The sequence below is a fragment of the Seriola dumerili genome, unplaced genomic scaffold, assembly GCF_002260705.1.
Source record: "Seriola dumerili isolate Sdu_G_001 unplaced genomic scaffold, Sdu_1.0 BDQW01000191.1, whole genome shotgun sequence".
NCBI classification, from domain to species: Eukaryota; Metazoa; Chordata; class Actinopteri; order Carangiformes; family Carangidae; genus Seriola; species Seriola dumerili.
In genome coordinates, this window is record NW_019174446.1 from 9,090,805 (window position 1) to 9,112,835 (window position 22,031).

At 39.0% G+C, this 22,031-nt stretch overlaps 1 protein-coding gene across 1 annotated transcript in view; it reads right to left on the reverse strand.

Moving 5' to 3' along the window:
- The window catches only part of cdkal1 (CDK5 regulatory subunit associated protein 1 like 1), a 223,728-nt gene extending 201,968 nt beyond the window's left edge, over positions 1-21,760 (reverse strand). The window contains exons 1-3 of the mRNA XM_022753568.1: positions 21,634-21,760; positions 20,099-20,262; positions 18,673-18,785 (exon numbers count right to left, since the gene is read on the reverse strand). Of these exons, the coding sequence (XP_022609289.1) occupies positions 18,673-18,785; positions 20,099-20,256 (271 nt within the window). The 5' untranslated portion in view covers positions 20,257-20,262; positions 21,634-21,760. The remainder of the gene's footprint in view (positions 1-18,672; positions 18,786-20,098; positions 20,263-21,633) is intronic.
- Positions 21,761-22,031: the final 271 nt, after the last annotated feature.

Genomic DNA, 22,031 nt, shown 5'->3' on the forward strand with positions numbered 1-22,031 from the left:
GTGCGACAGTTGTCTGTCCTGCTGGCGGTACTCCTGTTGCTTTTGTTTTATTTTTTCAAACTCTTGCTGTTGACACAGAGGAAGAGTTGGAAGGGTCATCAGACCTGATGTATTACACCTCGGTTGGCTGGGTGCAGAATGTTTTCTTTTTAAAGATTATCCTCTCTGTTTTCACTACATTACTACAAACTCATTTACTGTGTTAACTTAGTCTGAGGTAAAAAAAAAAAAATAATAATAATAATAATAATAAAAGCAGGGGCTCATTACAAACTACAACCTACATCTCATTTGGAAAGTTAAAGATCGCAAAGCACCCAGCAACAGAAATAAATCAGCCCCAGAGTATTTAATCCATGCTGTCAAATGTTTTCTGATCAGGAAAGATTTCTAGCTAAAATGAAGTAGCTTGTTAACAACTAGAATTGTCCAATAAGTTGTATCTGTGTATTACTATGGGTTTATCCAGCTGTTTTAAAACACATTTGAAATTTCAGCCGAAGATATCCTTAATTGAAATGCCAGACATTTAAACACTGACGGAAACATTGCAGTGTATTCTAATTTTTCCACTTTGGACAGACATTTCAAAAAGCATTACTGTCACAAGTGGAAAATGCCAACTTAATACAGATATAAGTCCAGAATGGAGAGAAAAGAACGTATGTTCAAATTTATCCGCATTAGCATGGATATCATCTGTGGTGTCATTTTTTTTTTTTTCAGTTCCTGTCTTTTCCCTCTCCCTCTTTTTCTCTCCCTATCTCTCTCACACACACACACACACACACAAACACACACGCTCACCAAATATACCAGACTGCAGTCCTCTCAGACTCACTGCGGGCCTCAACAGCATCTCTCCCATATATCAGCTTAGTTAAGTGGAAGAAATTCATGGCAATGATTTGTGTAGTATGTGCATCATCTTCTCAGAGACAGATATGAATGTGTGTGCGTGTGTGTGTCTGTCTGTCTGTCTCAGTTGTGTGTCATTGAATACTGAGAAGCAGGGAGTGTATGCCAAGTTAGGCACAGCAGGGGCCCACCACAGCACTCACACCAACAGTTTGACAACATCTTAGAAACATCTATTCACTCGGGATTTCTGTCCTTGCTTTAACAACTCCAAGTCCATTACTGTTGGAGAGGCAGAGTCAGCCTGACAGATAGAGGCAGAGAGAGAAACAGAGAGGGGAAGGATAGAGGTCTGAGAGGCAAAGAAGGATTCAAGAGAAAGAAGTTAAGAACGACGGAGGGGGAGCAGTCGCTGGAGAAAGATTCAAAACACTGAAGACAGAAGAGACAGAGAAAAAGACGTACGGAGTTTGAGGAAAGAAAAGAAAAGAAAAGGAGGGACATGGGAGAAAATGGTAAAAATGCAGAGGATCGGACAGAAAGAGAACAAAATAACAAGGGTACGCAAAGGAGAGACCTAGCATTAGAAGATTAAGTGGGGGTATCTCAGTGAAAAATAGCAGGCAAGCTCAGCTGAAAGTAGAGCAGGAATGATGAATGCTGTGAGACAAGCCAACCGCTAATTTGGATGGTAGAAGTTTGTTTCTACAGGGCAAGAGGCTGGAGTCAATCTGTCTCTCTTACATCTGATCGCAGGCACAAAGTGGGTGCACCTGGGTCCAGACAAGGGTTCCTCTCGAAGACTAAAAATAGTAGAAACAACTACTGAATTGGCAATGCATACAGCCAATTATATCATATATATGCCTACATTGAGCAACATTAAGGCACATGTTTCCATTGGACCGGTATTTTATCTACCACGAGGGGTCAATATATGTTTGAAAGCAGAGAGCAGGGGCAGTGGTGTAACTAAAGGCTTTAGGAGATGTTTGAGATATGCATGTGAACTGATGAAATAAATACATTTTGAGCTATTAATTTTCAAAGCAATCACTGCTAAAGAAGATAAGAGGGCTTGTATATATGGGGTGGATAAAGGGAAAAAAAGGAAAGTAATGATAAACATCTGGCAGTGGATTCCCTGTGATTTTAAATGTGCATTAAGTGTGATTTATCGAGCTGAATACAGGCAGGGGATGGAAACCAGGCCTAAATAGATTTTTGCCATTACACGTCTCACCTTGCATAGATAGGATGATTTGAAGCCTCAGGTTCATGCAGTAATTGGGGCCAATCACTAGTCTGCAGCTCAGACAGAAAACCATTATGATCATCAGTGCAGGCATGAAAGATATTTCACACAGTGAGAGAGGGATTATTAGAGTCAAGGGCACAAAAGTCAGTGTGTCTGGAAGAAAGAAGGGCCTGGAAGGTTACTGACTGACAGAGTAATATACCAATGATTTCACTTTTACCACGCACCTCAGAGTGAAACATGACATACTCTTTCACTTTCCAGATGGAGGCCAGTATAACTGTCTTCTCATTATTAACACGATTTGAAATATGAAGTTAGCATTTAGTGTGGTTGGGGACAGAGAAAAGTCAGAACTGCCAAACTAAAAGTGACACATTCACAATAGCAGACGCGCTGCAATTAAATTTAGCTCTTCTGCTCTAAAAGAAGAGTATTTAGCCTGATCCAGGATCGCATGGCAAGAACAGAAGAACCAGACAACAGCAAAGTAGGTGGAGCTCAGACACTTCAGAAAATAGTTATTCAAGATGGGTAGTGAAAAAAACACACACACAGTGTAATACAACACCAACACAGAATCAAAAATGACAAGAGTTGAATTAACACCTCTCTGGCAAAGTCTCAATAAAAAATCATGACCATTAATTATTCAACTGAAAGAAGCATTGGAGAAAGAGTTTGTCTCACATGTAAATTTGTTTGACACAGTGCTTTATTATGGACTTCCCACAGAAACAACCAGTAACGTGAAAACATAATTATTTGCATATTAACCCTTTGGCAAGTTAGAAGATTTGACAAATCTCGTGAAAATTGTCAATTTTTCTGGCCCAGTTTATTGATTCTTGGACATATCTAATTCTCCCAGTGCTTGGTTATATCACACAATCATTTAACTACGTATCATTTAAACTATCATAAGAGATTAATCAAAATTCTTCTTCTTTACAGAAATAAAATAAATATCAGATTGACAGTGTCAACTTGCAAACAGATTTTTCAACCTGCAAGAGTATGCGTGAGAAAGTGTCTTTCTGTGCCTCAAAGTTAACTGTCAAAATCATGCACACCATAGTAACCACAGTCAGTTCCCCATTTCACAACAATAACAGACTAGGCAAATATTGACACACTATTTCTCTGACATTACAAATGTGATTATATTTACTGTTTGCCCTAGGAGATGGCGGTTTATATTCAATGAGGTGTGTTCCCCTGTGTGTGTGTGTGTGTGTGTGTGTGTGTGTGTGTGTGTGTGTGTGTGTGTGTGTGTGTGTGTGTGTGTGTGTGTGTGCGTGCGCACACATGTTGAATTTTAAGTTCAAAAATAGGCCATGGGAAGAACACTCGTCAATTTGCTGTGTACACATGAGAATGTGTTAACACATTACAAGGCATCCCTCTGTGTGTGTGTGTGTGTATATGTATGTTTGTATGTATGTGTGTGTGTGTGTGTGTGTGTGTGTGTGTGTGTGTGTGTGTGTGTGTGTGTGTGTGTGTGCGCACGCGCATGTGTTCTATTTCTCCCGCCTGTCACCTGGAGGAGAGACAAAGAAATCGAAAGAGAAAGGTGAAGAAAAAAGCAAAGAGTAGGAGCCACCTGTATGTAAAGAGTCACCTGTCCTGGGAAAAATAACACAGATGAATGTGAACTGTACCAGATGGAGCCTGAACTTTACTAAAAGTGGAGGTGGTAGGTGAGTGGGGCTGCGGTCTGTCGTCATTAAAGAGACGATACAAAAGCAGCACTGCTAGTTGTTGTTTTTTGGCAATGCCATTCACTGAACTAGCCTGGACAAACAGATACACAAAATATACTTCACCATTCCTGTTCTGTCTGATTTTGTGGGCCTACAAATAGCCCCACAGTTTATGTATTCAGATATTCAGTGGGGTCGAAAAGTCTTGTTACTATGAAAAAGCGCCACATAAGCTTGTCTTAAATCCCCCCTAATGTAAGCACCCTGTTCATTATCAGTCCGTTTATCAGCTGGAGGAAGAAAAGACCAGTTTTTGTGCAGTGGAAAGCATCAAGCTAGTTCACAAGTGTTTGACAGGGAGATAAGGATGAGGCTCTCAGATATAATGCATGTTTGGCAGAGGACTGCAGTGTCTGTTAAGTCCGTGGTCACAGCAAATGAAAAACACTAAGAAAAAAAACAAATTCATTAAATAATAAATAAAAATTCTGAACTGTTTGTACTGATGAGATAAGTGTTGTGTACTACACATTGCATTGCCTCAGCCTCTATGATTAATTAGGTCTGTAAAGTTTAAAATGATATCCTCGTGGAGCTCTACGTATAATAGGTTTTTCCTTAAAATAGAAAACTTAAAAAACAAAAGGAGCCTTTTGATCAATTCTACAGGGACAGGAAGTGCTGATGTGATGTGGGAAATCTAGCCAACTGCTCAACCTCAAGACACGCACCCACAAACACACACACACACACTATTTTATCATCTCCACGCTAATGCAGTCTGCATTAAGAGCAGGTTGCCTCAGCTTGCTATTGCAGCTAATAACCCTTTCGCATATTTACGCTCCACATGTAAAGCGTCCTAATTCGATTAATAGTAATAATTAGACCTTCCTCTGCTTTTTTATTTCTGGGTGGAATTGAAACAATTTAGGTCATCTGGCCCCTTATTCCCAGATCCAGGCTGAGGGACATGCAAATCAGATGCAAATGCCACAGAAAAGTGAAAACTAGTTATGGGCCCGGGTAATAAATACTGAATTTAGCCTCTTGGCATTCCAAAAACAGCCAGTTGGGGTTCATATGCAAATCATATGCAAATAGCCCAGACGAAGAGAGCTTTTATTTTTCTGATACAGAGAACATTGGGGGGTTTCCTGGTGGCTTAGTAGGCAGAGGCACATAACATGTCCTTATGATGTTGTGGGTTTGAAGCCAGCTCATGTTGCCATCCCCTGACTCTTGTACTTTTATATTCATTCTCCAACTATCACACATAGAAGAAGGGGTAGAGAGTAGAGAAGAGTGGAAAGGCTAGACAGGAGAAGAAATGCACAAGGCATTAGATGAGAGGAGGAAGATGAAAGGATAAGGCAAGGAGACGAGGAGAATGGAAGGCATGGCATGTAATTTCAAAAGTAAACCCCAGATACTGTTCACTGCTGATTAGAGGATCAGTGTCAAGATGAAGGCAGAGGAAGAAATACAAAGACTTTAAGAGTTAGGAATACAATTTGGAGGTGGGGAGGAGGCAGGTCAAATAAAAAAGAGAGAAGGGTTGGACCAAAGAGATAGAAGGACCAAAGAGACACAAGGAAAAACCAGGAAAGTTGGAAAGACATCAGAAAGAATCACCATGACAGACTGAGAGAAAGACAGATACAGAGATGGCCAGGGACATAGACATAAGAGACAGACAGAGGCACTTGAGAGAAAGTGCCTTTGGATGTGTTAAGACAAAATGGAAAAAAAAAAAAAAAACACATACACTTTTCTGATCCAGCTTGTTCATTAAAAAAGAGGGTGGAAAGGTTAGATGCAAAAAGTTAATCTGGAAGAAACACACACACACACACACACACACACACTGCTACTCCTCCACCTGCGGTTCCACCAAATTAGAAATAATCACTATAACTGAAACCTAGTACTGTGCCCTGAACACATCACCTGCTCTTTCTACCTGCAATGTCACCACATTCAAAATGAACAATGCAAAGCTCTAAATCATAGTCTCTACCCCTAAACACACAGCCTTGTTGCTGATGTGCTTCACACTGAGCAGTGAAAGGAATGTGGATGTTGTTAGGTAGACTGATGATTAGAGAGGCTGTGCTGCTGAATGTGTGTATATCTAAACATTTACACACATGTTCACTAGTACAAATCCCTAGTGTGGCATACAACCTCTGAGTGCATACACACCGATTAAGCTGGCCAGTGTATGTTTGAACATTAGCATATTAAACATTATGCATTTTGTTTACCTAAAAACCAATAATCTTTGGTGATTGTGATAACCCTGAATCTGTTTAAAACCAATGCAGAGACATTGAGGTAGAGCACAAAGATAACAAATAAAAAATGTGCAAAGGTGTTATGAGAGTAGTAATGGGAGAAACAAGAAAAAAGTTGCATATTAACGGAAAAGGTGCAGTAAATAAACAGCCAACTGAATAGCAAAGAGTAAAAGAAATGTTTTGATTTTACCAGTTACACTACAATCATGTTATCCATACCCTCTCACTTTTCTTTCCTGCCACTCTGAGTATAGTATAGTATTTCCACACCGCTTCTAAACTGCTAAGCCTCATTAAAAATGCATATTCTCAATCTCGCTGTTTCCAAACCAGCTATTTATTTGAACAAGAAACTTGCAGTATTTATTAAAATCTGATTTGTGAGAAATTACAACAGGCATCTCAGTGGATAATCCTATGGAACTGTTGGAAGCATCTAAATAGCACAAAGCTGCCTACGGCATCTCTGTGTGAACATCTGTTTGTGCACGCGTACATGCTTGCTTGCATGTGTGCTTCTATGCATCCGTGCATGAATACATTAGCTAGGTGGGGCGGACATGAAGCAAAATCCCAGAGAATTTGCCTCCTAATTAATAAATCATTACAAAATGGAACAATTTAAAGTGTTTTCCATTGTAAATAATTGATGTCTTTGTTCATGGTCTTTGTTAATAATGGGTCTGCTTTTCCCTGGGACAAAAACAAAATAAAAAAATAAAAAACTGGAAATAATGGGACAAAAGGCAAGAAAATCTGCAGCACAAACACAAATAACAGGCCTAAAAGAGTGACAAGAGCAGGGGTGTAGGGGTTGCACACACACACACACACACACACACACACACACACACACACACACACACACACACAGAAAAGCACACACACATTCCCTCTCCCTCTAACAGATTCCATTGAAAGCAGATGGCATCAGAATTATCTGATGTCCTGTCACTGTCTTTTTATATGCTAATCCAGCTCCTACACACATCTGAGTCTCTTTAATCAGATATCAGGTCAGAGGAGCTAAATCAAGTTGAGACAATTGTACTGCTAACGCATTACAATACACAGAGACAGGTAGTCAGATGGCAAAGTATCAATGCAGCATGGGACTCAGGCAATGTGTGGAGGTAATATAGATGGGTAATGTGTCTTTCACCACTTTGAAGGATTGGTAAAAGTGTTTGTGTCTTGTGGACATACAGTTTTTATCTGTACACAATGATAGATTAGGCGAAAATATTGAGTATAGTGAGCTAAATGAACAGAAACGCTTAAATATTGCTCATCTTCAAGGGTAAGGGTTGATATGTATGGGACTGATAACTCTGATCACGTGTAACTCCTTGAACTTGAGATCAAAATGACCTATTTTCAAGGCCACCCATTCTCTCCCTTCCTTTTCATTTTCCAATGTATACAGTTCAAGGAAAGATAAAATATTCACAGTATTTCGTTTATAAACTCAGGATATTGAAGCATGACTGAAATGTGACCAAGAAACGGGCAAGATGAAGTTCAGAAATATAGGCTTGTCATAACAATCCTGATCAGCCATTGATCAACAGACACATTCAAACCGCAACTGTAAAATAACTTATACACAACAAAAGGCCGAACGCACACTCTCTCTCTCTCTATCTCTCGCTCACACACGCACGCACGCACGCACGCAAACACACACACAAGTCAGCAGGGGCCTTCTGAGGACAGATTTATTGAGTTCATCCTTGGAAACCAAACACGGATACACACGCACACAGTAATCATCAGATCAGATCAGATATCAAAAGGCAGTGTCTGTCTGGAAGATTAGAAGAGCCATCTGTCTGCCATGTGGAAAGCCTTGGATTATCAATAAACTTCACACACTTCTGTATGTGCATGTATCTGTGTGCTTGTGCGTTTGATCCAGCCACTGAGTATGGAATGTAAATGAGAGAGACAAAACAGAAAAATAAATAACTAATACTATAAAAATAAATGCTTTTCCTCTTGGTTTAATTTATTAGTTTATTGTAATGTCTGTTAGCTAATGTACTCTACATTCTGTCTAAGCAGAAACATGTCAAGTACTACAAACACAGAATATGAGGATTTAGTATTGCAATTTCTTACTTATTCAACAGTGTCCAAATACTGGAACAAACACACTGACACATTTTAGGGACCGAACACTTCCAAACCAGGAAATGACCAGGAAATGACTTGTGGCCACACTTAATGTTTATTCAATACACAGCTATCGATCTCTCTCCTGGCTAAACATTACCTGTATTTACTCTGTTAACTTCCCCTGTATAGATCTATATTGCTAATATAACCCCAGGATGAGAGACGAGGGCAAAGCTGAAGAAGAGTGCACGAGCAAATATGAGTGAATTAGAAGTGGTCAAAGAGACAAAAAGTGGACAAAAGTTCCTGTGCCTGTTCCTGTTCCTGCGCACACAGACACAAAAACCTTCAAACAAATTCAAGCTCAGTTATACACACTTCCTTGACGAGTGCACAGCAGAGAAGCTATTAGGCCTATAACCCATGGACACACACACACAATTACTTATATTTATTCACAATGTCTCTCTGGTCAAGCAAGGTCCTGCCAATGCTTCTAGTCAAGTCATCTGTTCTGCTTGGCAATCAAGGTTACTTTGTCCGATGATGATTCAAAATAAACCCACTGCTCAAATCATCTGCGGCTTTTAAATCCACTTTATCTAATATCTGTGCTCTCACATGGAAATCTAGCACATAGTTGATTCATTTATATGTATGAAGGAGAGATCAGACAGAGACACATGTAGAATTAATTTATTACAAAGGACAGAAGTACACACACACATCCAAGCACATATACACACACACACACTGTCTTGTAGTACTAAAGTACTTGTGAGGACCTTTGAGTTCTTTAACGTACTTAACTATTCCCTTAGTTATTCATTCAAATTTTCTGACTGGTCCCCATAAAACTCATAAATTCACACAGCACACAAACACTGATGCACACACTTTTCTCTGTTCACTCACAGGTAGCCAGTGCTTTCATTTCAGCAGGTGGCCTCATATAAACATCCACACACAACGATACAGGTCACCCCTGCTTTCTATTCCAGCGGGTGGTCAGCGAGTAATGGCACTGATGGTTGAGCATTGGACACTCAGACAGAAAGCAGGGGTTATCTTCCAAAATAACACAAAAAGGGCCAAAGGGAAGAGAGAGAGGGAGAGAAAAGCCTCAAAGGGGGGCTTTAAAAGTCTTTTACTACATGTCCTTGAATGCCTAACTCTCAATTTCTTCGCTTTTTATCCATGTCACCCACACACGTTCTCCACCCACACCAACAGCTTGGCATGCCACGTTAATTACTAATGTCTTTCAAGCTTTCATTTTGTCTTCATGAGGGAAATTAGTTGTGTTTTCCTTGTTGAGTCAAGATTACAGGGAAAACAAAGAGGAGAGGACAAATTAGAAGTGAGAAAGACTAAAAAGTCTCTTTCAAGCTTGTAAAATAACAGACAAGCTAACTATTCAAAAACAGAGAAAGTGACAATGAGTTGTCAAATGTCAAAGAATATAAATCATTTGACTTTGGTCCTTTTAGCTCTACTGTCAAGCAGTCAGATATAATATTGCACTATTTGTCCTCCAACAGAACAGAGCTAAGTGATTCCCTGACATTGCTCTACTGAACAAATGAGGACACGTACTGTAATTGTATAAAAACAATGACATTTTGAAATTAGGACAGTTTATACGGTCAAACTATGTCAATAAAACTCCATTTGTCCTGTGGTGACCCTAATTAACACATTGTTTGCCCTCTCTTATATCCTTCTCGGTAACTCCCAATGCAACTTTATTGCTCTAGATTGAGGAACAGGTTGAGTAAGGGGTGATATAAAAAAAAAAAAAAAAAAAACATATATTACTTCACAGTAAATTGAACAAAGAATTACAAGTGGATTCTATTTTATTTTTTGAACTACTCCCATAAATGATTGTATGGTATCCAAACTAAAGCCCATTGCTTCCTAAAGAAAACACAGTTTTTTACAGGCCTAGCACACACACACAGATGCTGTTAATTACTCTGGTTCTACTTGGGCGGCCAGCCCAGGTAGATTAAGACCCACCCAGGTAGATAAATCAATTCACTGAAACCTGCGCTTTACTTTACACCTTACTAGCATCTATCCTGCATGTGAGGCATTTAGACGACATATGAAAGTTGTAGTTACAGAAAATAACCTGGGTTACACAGATCGGTCACACTCTGCACGTGGGTCAGTAGGACGCATCTAATTTTATTAACAAATAGTCTCAACATTTGTATTCATATCAATATATATGAACTGGCAAAAAAAAAAAAAAAAGCATTAGCAATTGAGAGTGGGTTACATACACACAAATGGGAGCATCTCAACATATCCAGTCATCGCATTGCCCACTGAGCAGCTCATTGAGACACTCGGGGTTAAATGCCTCGTTAAATAGCACCTGATGCAACTTGTTGAAAAAGAGGGTACGCATGGCTCCTTTACTTCTATGTAGTGGGGTGTGTTGGGGTGAGACTTCCAACTGTCCATTTCTAGGCCATCAGCTTTTATTTTTTACCATTAGGCCACCTCTGCTGCCATAAAGGGTAATTTCCCTGCTTTGATTTAAGGTTCAACACTTTGGATCAGAGCATCCCCTTTCCAGACAAACCCTGTATCGTCCTTGTTTCCTAGTCCTTCAATTCCCTCCACCCTTATACTTTTCCCTTAGCTCCTGCCTTATCCCATTACTCACATCCCCTCCATGATATTCCCATTATATCCCCTCAGGGTATTCCCAATCCCCTGCGGAATGTGAGCGGTATTCCTGGGATAACAGGGGTTGGCTGGCTTGCTGGCTGGCTGGCTTCAGCAGGGAATAGAGAATAGGCATCCTTCCTCTAGAGGGAAGCAGCAAAGGAAACTCCTTTCCAGCTTCTCCATTCATTTATCTCTAGCTTTCTTCATCTTGAAAGTGTGGAGTGAACAAATGAATGGACACGGGGAAGACTGGCATAGTGATTTTTGCTTCCATTCTTCTTCTTCTCCAATCGTTCCTGCTTCTTTCTGGTTTGTGAAACAAGGATGAGATATAACCACCCTTTAGGGAATCAATTTGTTCTGTTTTTTTGTGATTTCTCAAAAGGAACAAGGAGTGGTGTCTCTTTCAGTCTAATGTATTTCTCTTTCCTTGCTCCTAAATCTCACATACAAGAAGTGCTATTAGCAATAAGGGTGATCTATCTATCCTTTAACAAATGATTGCCAGGGAGGAGTAATCCCTGTTTCCCTCTTGCAGTCACTACCTGCTTACTAGCACTAGCATCTGGTGATATAGGCATATAGACAACAGACACAGGTCATGTTGTTTTAACATTACTTCTTTACTTATTTGCTTATGACTCAATTAAGTCTAAATAATGTGGGAAAGACATGAAGGATGGCACCAATAAATCCCGAAGACAGATTTTGTGTTCTTCAATTCCCATGGCAATATTTTTGTTGCAATGGTTGTTCTCATCAGGTCAATCTGTGGCGTTGTCAAAATTCCTTTCCTCAGAGTAATCGATGGATGAGATTGAGCAGTGATCCCCTCTTTCCTGAGGCTATCCCATTTTCCTTCTCCTCTTCTATCCATATTTCCCTCAAGGGAATTTTAAGGCAGGAATGGCTGGGGTCTCTAATCCCATGGCCTCTAAATGGTGGCTGGGTGCTGCCTACACATGGGTCACCTTGTAGGATCACCAAAATACACACGCGCATGCACACACACATACACATGCACAAGGCTTGGGATCACTCTAATCTTCTGGCCTCAAAACGGTTACACACGACTGCCTGGACTCATGGGTCTATTTGTAGGCCTTTAGACCAATTCAAAGGCTTGGAAACTGTGTGTGTGTGTGTGTGTGTGTGTGTGTGTGTGTGTGTGTGTGTGTGTGTGTGTGTGTGTGTGTGTGTGTGTGTGTGTGTGTAATGTTATACAGAAATGGGAGAGGGATATCCCTCTATCATTTCACAAGTCTTGCTCTGTTAAAGCCACACATACATACAAAAATTATTACACTGTACAATGATGTGTTTTCTTGGACTAGTCAAACTAGTCTGACATGGTCTGACATATGCTAAGTAAGGTTGTAAAACTCAAATGTGATTGTTTTCCCAACCCAATACAATGGCAACTTTAATATTCAAATTTGTTTAACCCTCATGTTGCCATACTAATATCTACATATCTATATTTGCATATTAATGCCCCAACAACTAGCATTTTCTATGCACTGTCGGTACCTAATCTCCTCGCACTTATTGAAGAGATGTAGTGCTTAGTACTTGTACCAAGGTCTCCTACTGCACTGAAGCTTTTGTATTGTCCCTCACTTGTAAGTTGCTTTGGATAAAAGCGTCTGCCAAATGAGTAAATGTCAAATATAAATGTAACAGCCTTTCTAGCTGTCAGCGGTCTGTTCTGAGGGTATTATATTTATTATGTTCAACTATGAACACTTCAAGTGTACATGCAGTCATGAAAACTTCTTTAATTTTAGAAATTTATATTTTTGTTGTATTTCTAATTCCACGTATATTCAGTTTAGTTAATTTTCAAGTTGTTGTTTCTCTCAGAGCTGTGTTACTTTATATCTATTTCCAACTACCATCTGCTATTTGCTTAATCTCGTTCTGCAATGCACTGATTTTCTCTTTCATTACGTCCCTGCCGCCATCTCTCGTTCCGCAAACTACTCCCCTCTCGACTCTTTACCTCTCTGTGCCTTTCTCCACTCCATTATTTCTCCATCTATCCATCTCTCTACTGCCGTTTCTGCAGATTTGCCAGAGTCTACTTCGTTTTCCCTGGCAGCGTATCACCCTCCCAGTTCGCCTCCCTTTCTCCGACCATCGCTTTGGCTGATTTTGGCTTGAAGTGCATCTGTCTGTGTCGCCTGCACCCTTCATCCCAGCATCCTCCTCCCTTCCCCACTGACTCTTCCTCTCGTCTTTCCTTACTCTGTTTTTCCCTTTACTCTTTTTCACCCCTTTCCCTCTCTCAATCAGGAAAGTGGGACTGTCTGACACACACACAGTTGCGAGATAGTGGAAAGACAGAGCGAGCATACAGTAAGTCTTTCTCACACGCGTATGCACACCAGGCGATATGTCTAATCTTGCAGAATGACGGCTGTCTAAAACTGAACTGTCTCTCACATACTTTCCCTGTACAATATCAATTCCCACCACGTCTGCGACCGTGTGAGAAGAGAAAATGTGTCTGTGAGCTGGCTGTGTGCGCTAACGTGTGTGAGTGTGTGTGAGAGGTGGAGTCACAGAGAACATTGTAAGTTTTCATTGGCTATAATGTTGCGGCGTGTAATGTTGCGTAGCACGCAGTCAACCAATCAGAAGATCCTCACACACTCCATTTTATGAATGAGACGGCATGTATGTGAGGTACACACGCACTCTGAGTGAGAATACTCTACAGTGATGTAATACAATCACACAGAGCAGCAAAAGTGCTTGAAATACAAACGCAGTATGAGCTCAATACGGAACAGTTTGACAATGTTTCAGCCTAAATTTCTAAATACTGCCAATTAGAAATATCCTATGTCATTTATATAATAGGAAAAAGTAAGGATTCTTAGACTGTAAATGTCACATTTTATGCCAGTAGAATGTTATTATGCCTATATTAAATTTACAATTATGCCATTTGTTTTTTTACCTTCAGTTTCCACGTAACACATAAGAAGCATTAAGTTACTCAGTTCAAACAGACAAAAAAAATGTAATGGTAAAGTCACATTGTAAAACCTACTAATCCATCTGGCTTTCTTTTAGCATTTCATATCAATCACAATAATTTCACAGCAGTTCATTCTCTAAAAAGGCACAGTAAAATTACACTGTATGTGACACCTCCAGCATTTTCTATCCACAGAAACACCTGTAATACCTGCTGATCAATTAAGTCCTCGTATCATTTTATCAAAATAGCTCACACCCTCTCTCTGAAACCCATATCCTCCAACCGTCTGTGTCCAAACCAGGAACTGAGAACGCCTCATTTGGCTGACACTGTGTACAAGGGAGTTACTCTGCCTAACCGGTATGTAAAATCATAACTGAATTGCTGTGTTTGCGGCTGGCTGGCAGAGAAGAGATTGGGAGGGGAGGAGAGCAGCCAAAAACAATCAAAATATCCTGGTGTGACTTTCCATGAAGGGTGTGTGCGTGCGCGCGTGTGTGTGTGTATGCACATACACACCTTTCTATGAAGTCACTATTTGGCACATTGTTCTGCTGCTCAAATGTAGTTCATTTGTATTAGTCTATTATCATGGGTGAACAGTGCCCTCTTTGGTTGTACACAGGAACAGCAGCTCGGGACAAGCCAGGCTGAGCAAGTACAGGCAGTAAGACAAGTGTTGAGACAATGAAAGAGGGAAAGAGATGTGACACACGCTGTTGTTTTACTGAAGTAAAACAGGACAAGACAAACATTGAGGTGAGAAAGCGGTGACTTCTCTTAAGATTGTTCAGAATATTTTATACTTCATATTTTATATATTTGACTGAATAAATTAACTGGCCACTTATCAATCTCCTCAACTGACCAGCAAGCTGACAAGTTCAAATATGAATGAAACACAGGAAACAAAAGTAGAACCATGAGTTTAAACATTTGATGAAAAAATTAAAAATGAATAAATATCCATGTATCATACATTGAAAAAATGCACATGCCAAGATGCTCTCCAACTGAAAAATGAGGAGTGGCCCTTCTCATCCAAACAAAGTCGCCAGTCTTTGCAACCTACAGACACTCTATATTCAGCCTCAGTCAACAAGGCTCTTGTTATGTAAATGTGGGACTGAAAGTTACAACTTTTAAAACTATGAATGAGAATAGAGTATGTTTTTCAGAAGAATGACCTCATCCTGATACTGCAGAGATGCTCTCTTTCAACAAAAAAGCTACTCCCATGAGCCAAGGCTGCCACCTAGAGTTCAACATAGGAACTGCTACTACGTCTCACACCAGGTGATGTCATAGTTTAAGAAAGAAAGAAAGAGTTAGGGAAGGGGGTGAAAGAGGGACACATGAGGACGGGGGTGTGAAATAGAGAAAACAGGCAGGAAAGAGGAGAGAGGGAGAGGGGGAGAGAGAGAGAAAGAGGGAGAGGAGGTGATGTCATGTTTTTAGAACAGACCATCAGGCAGTGGAAGCTCCGTCTTTGTCCGAACTCTCCAGTCTGTGGAACGAGACTGCGGATCTGAACGACAGATACTACAGAGGTATCAGTCTGACATTCATACGATATCATCATTTTCAACTGTTTTTTGGAGGAGGACATAACATTCTGACACACAAATACTAATGTTGAACCTACTCAAAGTCCTCATGTTCAATCTGGCCAAAGACAAGACACTACATCCTTCAGGAACCCATTACAGTCCTTGTCATCCCCGACTATTCCACTCTCTTCACTGCAGTCTGAACAATTTCATGCCATTCCAGACAATTGCATTGCATTCCATGCTATACCATTCAAAACAATCACCACCTGCTCTGAGTGTAATCTCCCCTGATTCTGGCCATGACAGGCAATTTCTCCTTCAAACAATCTCACAGTGAAAAACAATGACCGAATATACTCACACCCTTAAAAAAAAGGAGAAGGGATGAAAGAGGGAGAGAAAAAGGGGATGCAGGAAGAAAGAGACAGAAGAAGCAAACAAGGGGGAAAGACATAAAAAGCAGAGGAGAATGAGACAGAAACTAAGCTAATCCCCTAGCTTTAGCAGTTAGACAGTGACCTTTAAAGTACTTTGTTGAAAGGGGACTGAGAGAGAGACACAGAGAGAGCTTTCTGAAGCTTCATCAGATCAAGACATGTGGGGCAAAAATCATATCAAGTGAAGTGGTAAATAACAGAGAACCACACTTTTGCTAAGTTGTCACCTGTATGACAAGCACAGTCACAAAAACAGATTACTAGATAAAATCTGTGTGATTGGGAAGGCAATTCACATAGCCATAACTTCAGCCTTTGTCAGCTTGGTCATGTTGTTGAAACTGCGATACACTTACAAACTGAATAGAACCAGGTGTGAATAGAGATACACAAGTGTACAGTGATAGATACACTGATGGTTATGGCACTGTAGCAACCCAATTTGATCAGTATTAATCAGAGAAGAAACTAATCCCAGTGTAAATAAGGTAAACACACTCACACCTACAAGTACAGGAGGCACACATCAGGTAGACAAGTACCAATGTCACATCAAAACATGAAACACACCCTAACCCTCAAACCCTCTTGCAAATGAATGTACTCATGCAAATTATAAGCAAAGGCCAACCGAAATCCATTAAAACCACACAGAACAACTGTGACCCAATTTTCCTTTGACCCAACTAAGTATGTTGTATGTATGTTTTGGTGTCTTTCTTACAGGTAGAAAGACATCAAGTGATGTGTTTAATCTTGAACGATGATAGCTGTCAAAGATTTAGCTGTCATAGACATTAAGTAATTAATTTCCTATTAAATTGAGAAGAATGGAGGGAGGAGTTAAATCTTTTATGACTGCAGATATTCATATTACTAGTTCAGTGTACTTCTATTGAGCTGAAATCTAGTGAAATTAAACAGTGATAGTAATATTTTCTGAACACTTTCTAGAACCAGGATCCTATACTGCAAGGTCCTACTTTAAAGAGAAAAGAATGAGAAAGAAACAAACCTAATCCAGAAATGAGAAAATCCATAACAGCAACTTTTATTACCAGAGGTTTTATATTACACCAACTCGACTGCATCTCTCCTTGCTGAGGACCAGGAGCAGTGGGAACAGAAAACAACTCCTTAACTACAACAACAGGTTTTCACCACACTCACTTCCTGAAAGACAATTGACATCGTTCCACTAAATTACAGAGTCAAAATAGATCTACGGCAATACAATTAGCACACTAAATATCAAGTCTTAGCAGATGATTTAACACAGGATATGCCACTGAATCAAGTGGGTGAGAGACAACGAAGTGAAAAGAGAGTGTGAGAGAGGGAGACACGTTATTTCAGAGAGGAACTCAAGGGACAGAGAGAAAAAAAACTGTGAAAACAAAGAAAGGTGGAAGAGATAAAGAGATCAAGGCTCTAAACCACCAGATAAGAGGGAAAACCGTTGGCCTATGTTTATGGGTAAATTGTGCCGTTTGTGTGCGTGTGCGTGTGTGTGTGTGTGTGCGCGCAGATCTGCAGACATGAAATGTGTGATTAATGTCCTTCTTTGGCTGTGAGACCCCACAGTGAGAGAAATGCCTGAGGAGTCAATATTAACTCTCTTCTTCTATCTCTGAAAAAATCTCAAGTCTGATTATTACAACCCAAAGATGCAATATAATATTTCAACTCTAAAACTACTACTACTGCCGCTAGTACTGCTACTAATAATAACAATAATTATATATAACACAAAGGAGAACTCAATATTTTGAAAGTTGTCATATCTTCAGTTAAAAACATGTCAGATTTCTTAAGAAGTAATACGCTTTGACTGTTATGACTTAAGAGAGCAGATTTCCTCCCTTTTGATATTTATATTAAAAAAAGCAGTGTTCACTTAATCTAACAGTGGGACAATTTGTGTTTTACAAGGAACCCTTCAAACATGCACCTAAAACAAACTCAAGGTTCCTGCCAATAAAACATTTGTGTCAGTCTAAATGACCCTGGACCTTGTTTTTGACAAGTATATTAGCACTTGCATCCCTTATCCTTCATCACAAATTATAAAAGCTAAAACATATATGGTCCTTATATACCAACGCTACCAGTGAATGTCACATATTTACATCAGATTCTATTTAAAATGCCTATAAGCCATGGAGACATGCAGTCACAGTGCTCTGTTTTGTTTCTAGACGTAACACTCAACTAAAAAGCATCCCACGGTATCAGTGTGCCCTTTCTTAACTGCCATCACCAATGCACTCCCCAATTAAGTTCTGAGAAAGACACCAGGTTAGGCCAGCTCTCAGGGAACCTCTTGAACCTAAGTTAAGACTCATTTGCAGACTTTCCTCTTAACAGAAGGACAAATTCCACCATGTGCTTAAAGATTGGCAGACTCTAAACATGGTCCAAATCCTTATATTAACCATTTCTAACCAAATATTGTTTGGTTGAGTTTGTTGAAGTCAGTACACAGCCTATAAAGCTCAATTCAGGGAAAAATTAAGTCAACCACTGGAATAACACACAAGATAAAGCTTATTTTTAAAGCAATAGTGCCCCCTTGTGTTTACAAATTGTAATGGCATCAGTTGTATAAACACCTAAGATAAAATAAGATACCAAAAATAATAAAAAGTCAATAAAAATCTTTTAACCTAAAATTTTTTAACCTTTTATTATCTTATTAACTATTTTCCTTATTCCACTGACTTCCAGTCACTTGACTTAATACCAACCACCACAATTAAAAAATTTCTTACCAGTCATCTTGTATCCGCTGGCAGCCAGCTGCCCAGCCATGTACTCTCCATCTGAGTTGTTATGACTGCAGCCCCACGTTCTCATCCAGATCTTTTGGGTGCCAGGGATCAAACTACAAATCAACAACAATGAAATATGTCTTTTTTATATTAAGTGTGGAAATGATACAATCAATATCTAAATTATTAATTACTATAAATCTGCCATAAAACCTGATCAAAATGTGGACTAGTAAGGACTTGGTGCAGACTGGTGTGGTTCTTTGGGGTGTGAAAGCAAGGCAGACAAATCACAGGACTTATTGATATAAGATATATGATATGATATAAGATGATATAAGATGATATGATATGATATGATATGATATGATATGATATGATATGATATGATATGATATGATACATTAGAAAGCGAAAAGGAGTTAAAGCAGAGGTGTGGTGAGCTTGTGTCCCACACTTTGTGGTCTAGTGAAATGTATCTCCCTGTAATATTACTTTCACGTGCCTTTTTTTGTCCTGTTTTACCTGTCTCTCATTACTCATGACATAAGATATCCAATGGCAATATCAATTAACAGGCTAACAATCAGTCAGTTGTTCCTCCATGAGGTCTTTATGTTACCAAATAAGTTCAATATAAGCACAGTGCAGTAAAATGTTGCATGACTTGCTGGCTGTGCAGCTGGAATCTGTTTTTTCCCACAAATCCATGTAGCACTTATGATACAGGATGACAGTCAACGTAACAGTCCAATGAATGAGTTCTCTCTCAGTCCATATAGCCTCATGTTTACACATCTTGGTTCATTTGTAACAAATCTGTGTGAACATGAAACGGACCAGAACTATAAGGTGACAATGTATAAAAGTGTAAAAGTGAATTTACTGTCTTTGTTTTCCAAATAAAAAAATCCACATACAACAAGCTGCACATAGCACAATTGCAAAAAGGAAGTTTTATGATGTTTTACTTTCAGAACTAACTAAAACTAAATTTATCACATTTTAAACATGACATCATTTGTATGTACCTTTTATTTGTTTCACATTTTATTCTGAGTAAATAAACAAATGTTGAAATATTACAGTCAATATATCCACCACATGTATCACAGTCTGTTTGAGTTACTGAAAAGCTCAAATTAAGACAGACTGGTGCAAAATCAGCAGTTATCTGAACTCTGGCAGACAACAGACATTTTGACCTGTCATAGTAATATCAGAACCGTGGAAGTAGCTCACCTAAATGGAATACTGATTTTTATCTGTTGTTATCAATTACATCTGTGCTTTTCCATCTATGACATGTAAAAATGCCACAATATTTACATCATCAGCCTAAAACAAACTGTATACTGAAGCAATATCACAATCAACTACTTCATACTATCAATTACTGTACCACTACATCAGACATTTAACCTACCTGTCAGCTTGGAGTTCCTCATTGATCAAAAGTTCTTTTTTCTTCCTGGACCTTGGTATGATACTCTTTCTAGCAGACTGTCTCTCATGAGGAGTGGGGTCACTAGAGGACACCATGTCTTCTATGTCTTCAATCAGAGAGTCACAGCTGGACGGCATGATGGTCTAAAAATCAGACAGAGCTTTGGTTAGCACAGCATTACTCTCGTCTATCATACAGTTGAGACCTGTAAGTAGTCAAGACAATGCTTAACAAAAATGGATGTTAAGAAAGACTTGACAACCAGTTATTAAATCAAGCATGGTAATGTGATAAAATTATTTTTTTTAATAAAATATAGGTAATAATTACATTTGTAATTACTTACAGGAATAAATAACTGTCTAAAGTTCATTGTTTATCATTTATTTTATGTAAAACTCTGGGCAGTAGGCAAAGAGTATGACAGGGCTAGTGAATTTCTGAAGGTAAGCATGAATGTTGAAAAGCTTGGCAAAGATCAAATTACAAACAATATTGCAGGTGAAACAAATAATACAATAGTTAAACGTCTTGTAAATGTAAGCTCAGACTAGCTAGGAGCAGTATTGATGAAAAGATACTACGTAAAGCAAGGATGGGATATTCAGTAGCCAGCAACCAATAATTATTATTGATTAATCTGCCAATTATTATCTTGATTAATTAGTCATTTGGTCTATAAAACAACATCACAAAATGATTACCAGTTTTCTGAAGACCTAGGTAATGTCATCAAATGCTTTGTTTTGTCTTTTCTTATCTCTCTCACTAAGAGCTTTCTCATTCCTCTACGTTTCCTTACTTTAACTACAGTGCAGAAATATATTTTATTTTTCAGCTTAATTCAGCTTTTGTTGGCAATAAGCCACAAAAAAAGGCTATCAAGCTTCATGTATTTGGCAGTAAGAATTTGATTAGTGGATGCCAGAAATAGCCAAGTAATTAGGTCAAACATCTCAACTTTTGAGACGTTAATATGCATCCAATTACTTTGGTAGACGTATGTTAATATAGTGAAGACAAACGTTGACATAGTGAAGACAAACGCAACTGAAAACCATAGCTACTTGCAAGGTTTGTCGTGTAGATGTTTGAAAATAAATAGCGACACCCAAAACATACCCTCACATCTTAGCTGCTGCGGTTAATGATAGCTATAAATAAATCAAACAACATAAATATAAGTAACATTTGCGTTAACTCACGTTAACTAGCCATGTGCAAGTTATATTATCATACCCAGCTAGTGTTTTCATTATTTTCACCCAACTTTCACCTATAAACTAACTGCATACACACGCTAGGTGACTTACAATAGCTAACGTTGACTGATAAAAACTAGAAACACCTGAAAATATTTGATTTGACAGATAGCTATCATCCTGGAGTTTGATTTTGTTGAGTATCATTGCCATGCTAGCTGTTAGCTTGGCTAGCCTGATTAGCTAGCTACTACCCACGTGCATCATATTTTGGACTGGAAGACGCCTTAAGATAGTGTAAATGTCCCTTACCTTGGTCGCAATGTGGTTATTGATTTAGATAAATGCAAATTCCAAGGAACGTTTGTTTTGAAAATGGAAACAAGTATTATTTACACCATCAAAACATAGCTGTCACAACTCAGACCGCCATACTTGTGCGTGGATACGGTAGGCAAAGAGGGACAAACTAGACGCGTGTGCACATACAGGGGGTGAATTATGGATAATTTTGTTTCATATAATTTGTAGCATGTCACTTAAGTAAGCATGACACAAAGCGATATATGGATAAGTCAAAACATGGGCTTGCTTTTTTGCTGATTTTATATTTTAGCAGACAGCAGTACAGCCAACCAATATGTTTCCAGGCTTTTTTCCGTTTGTACTTAACATTACAATGCAAAGTAATCCCTTAAGACAAATCATAA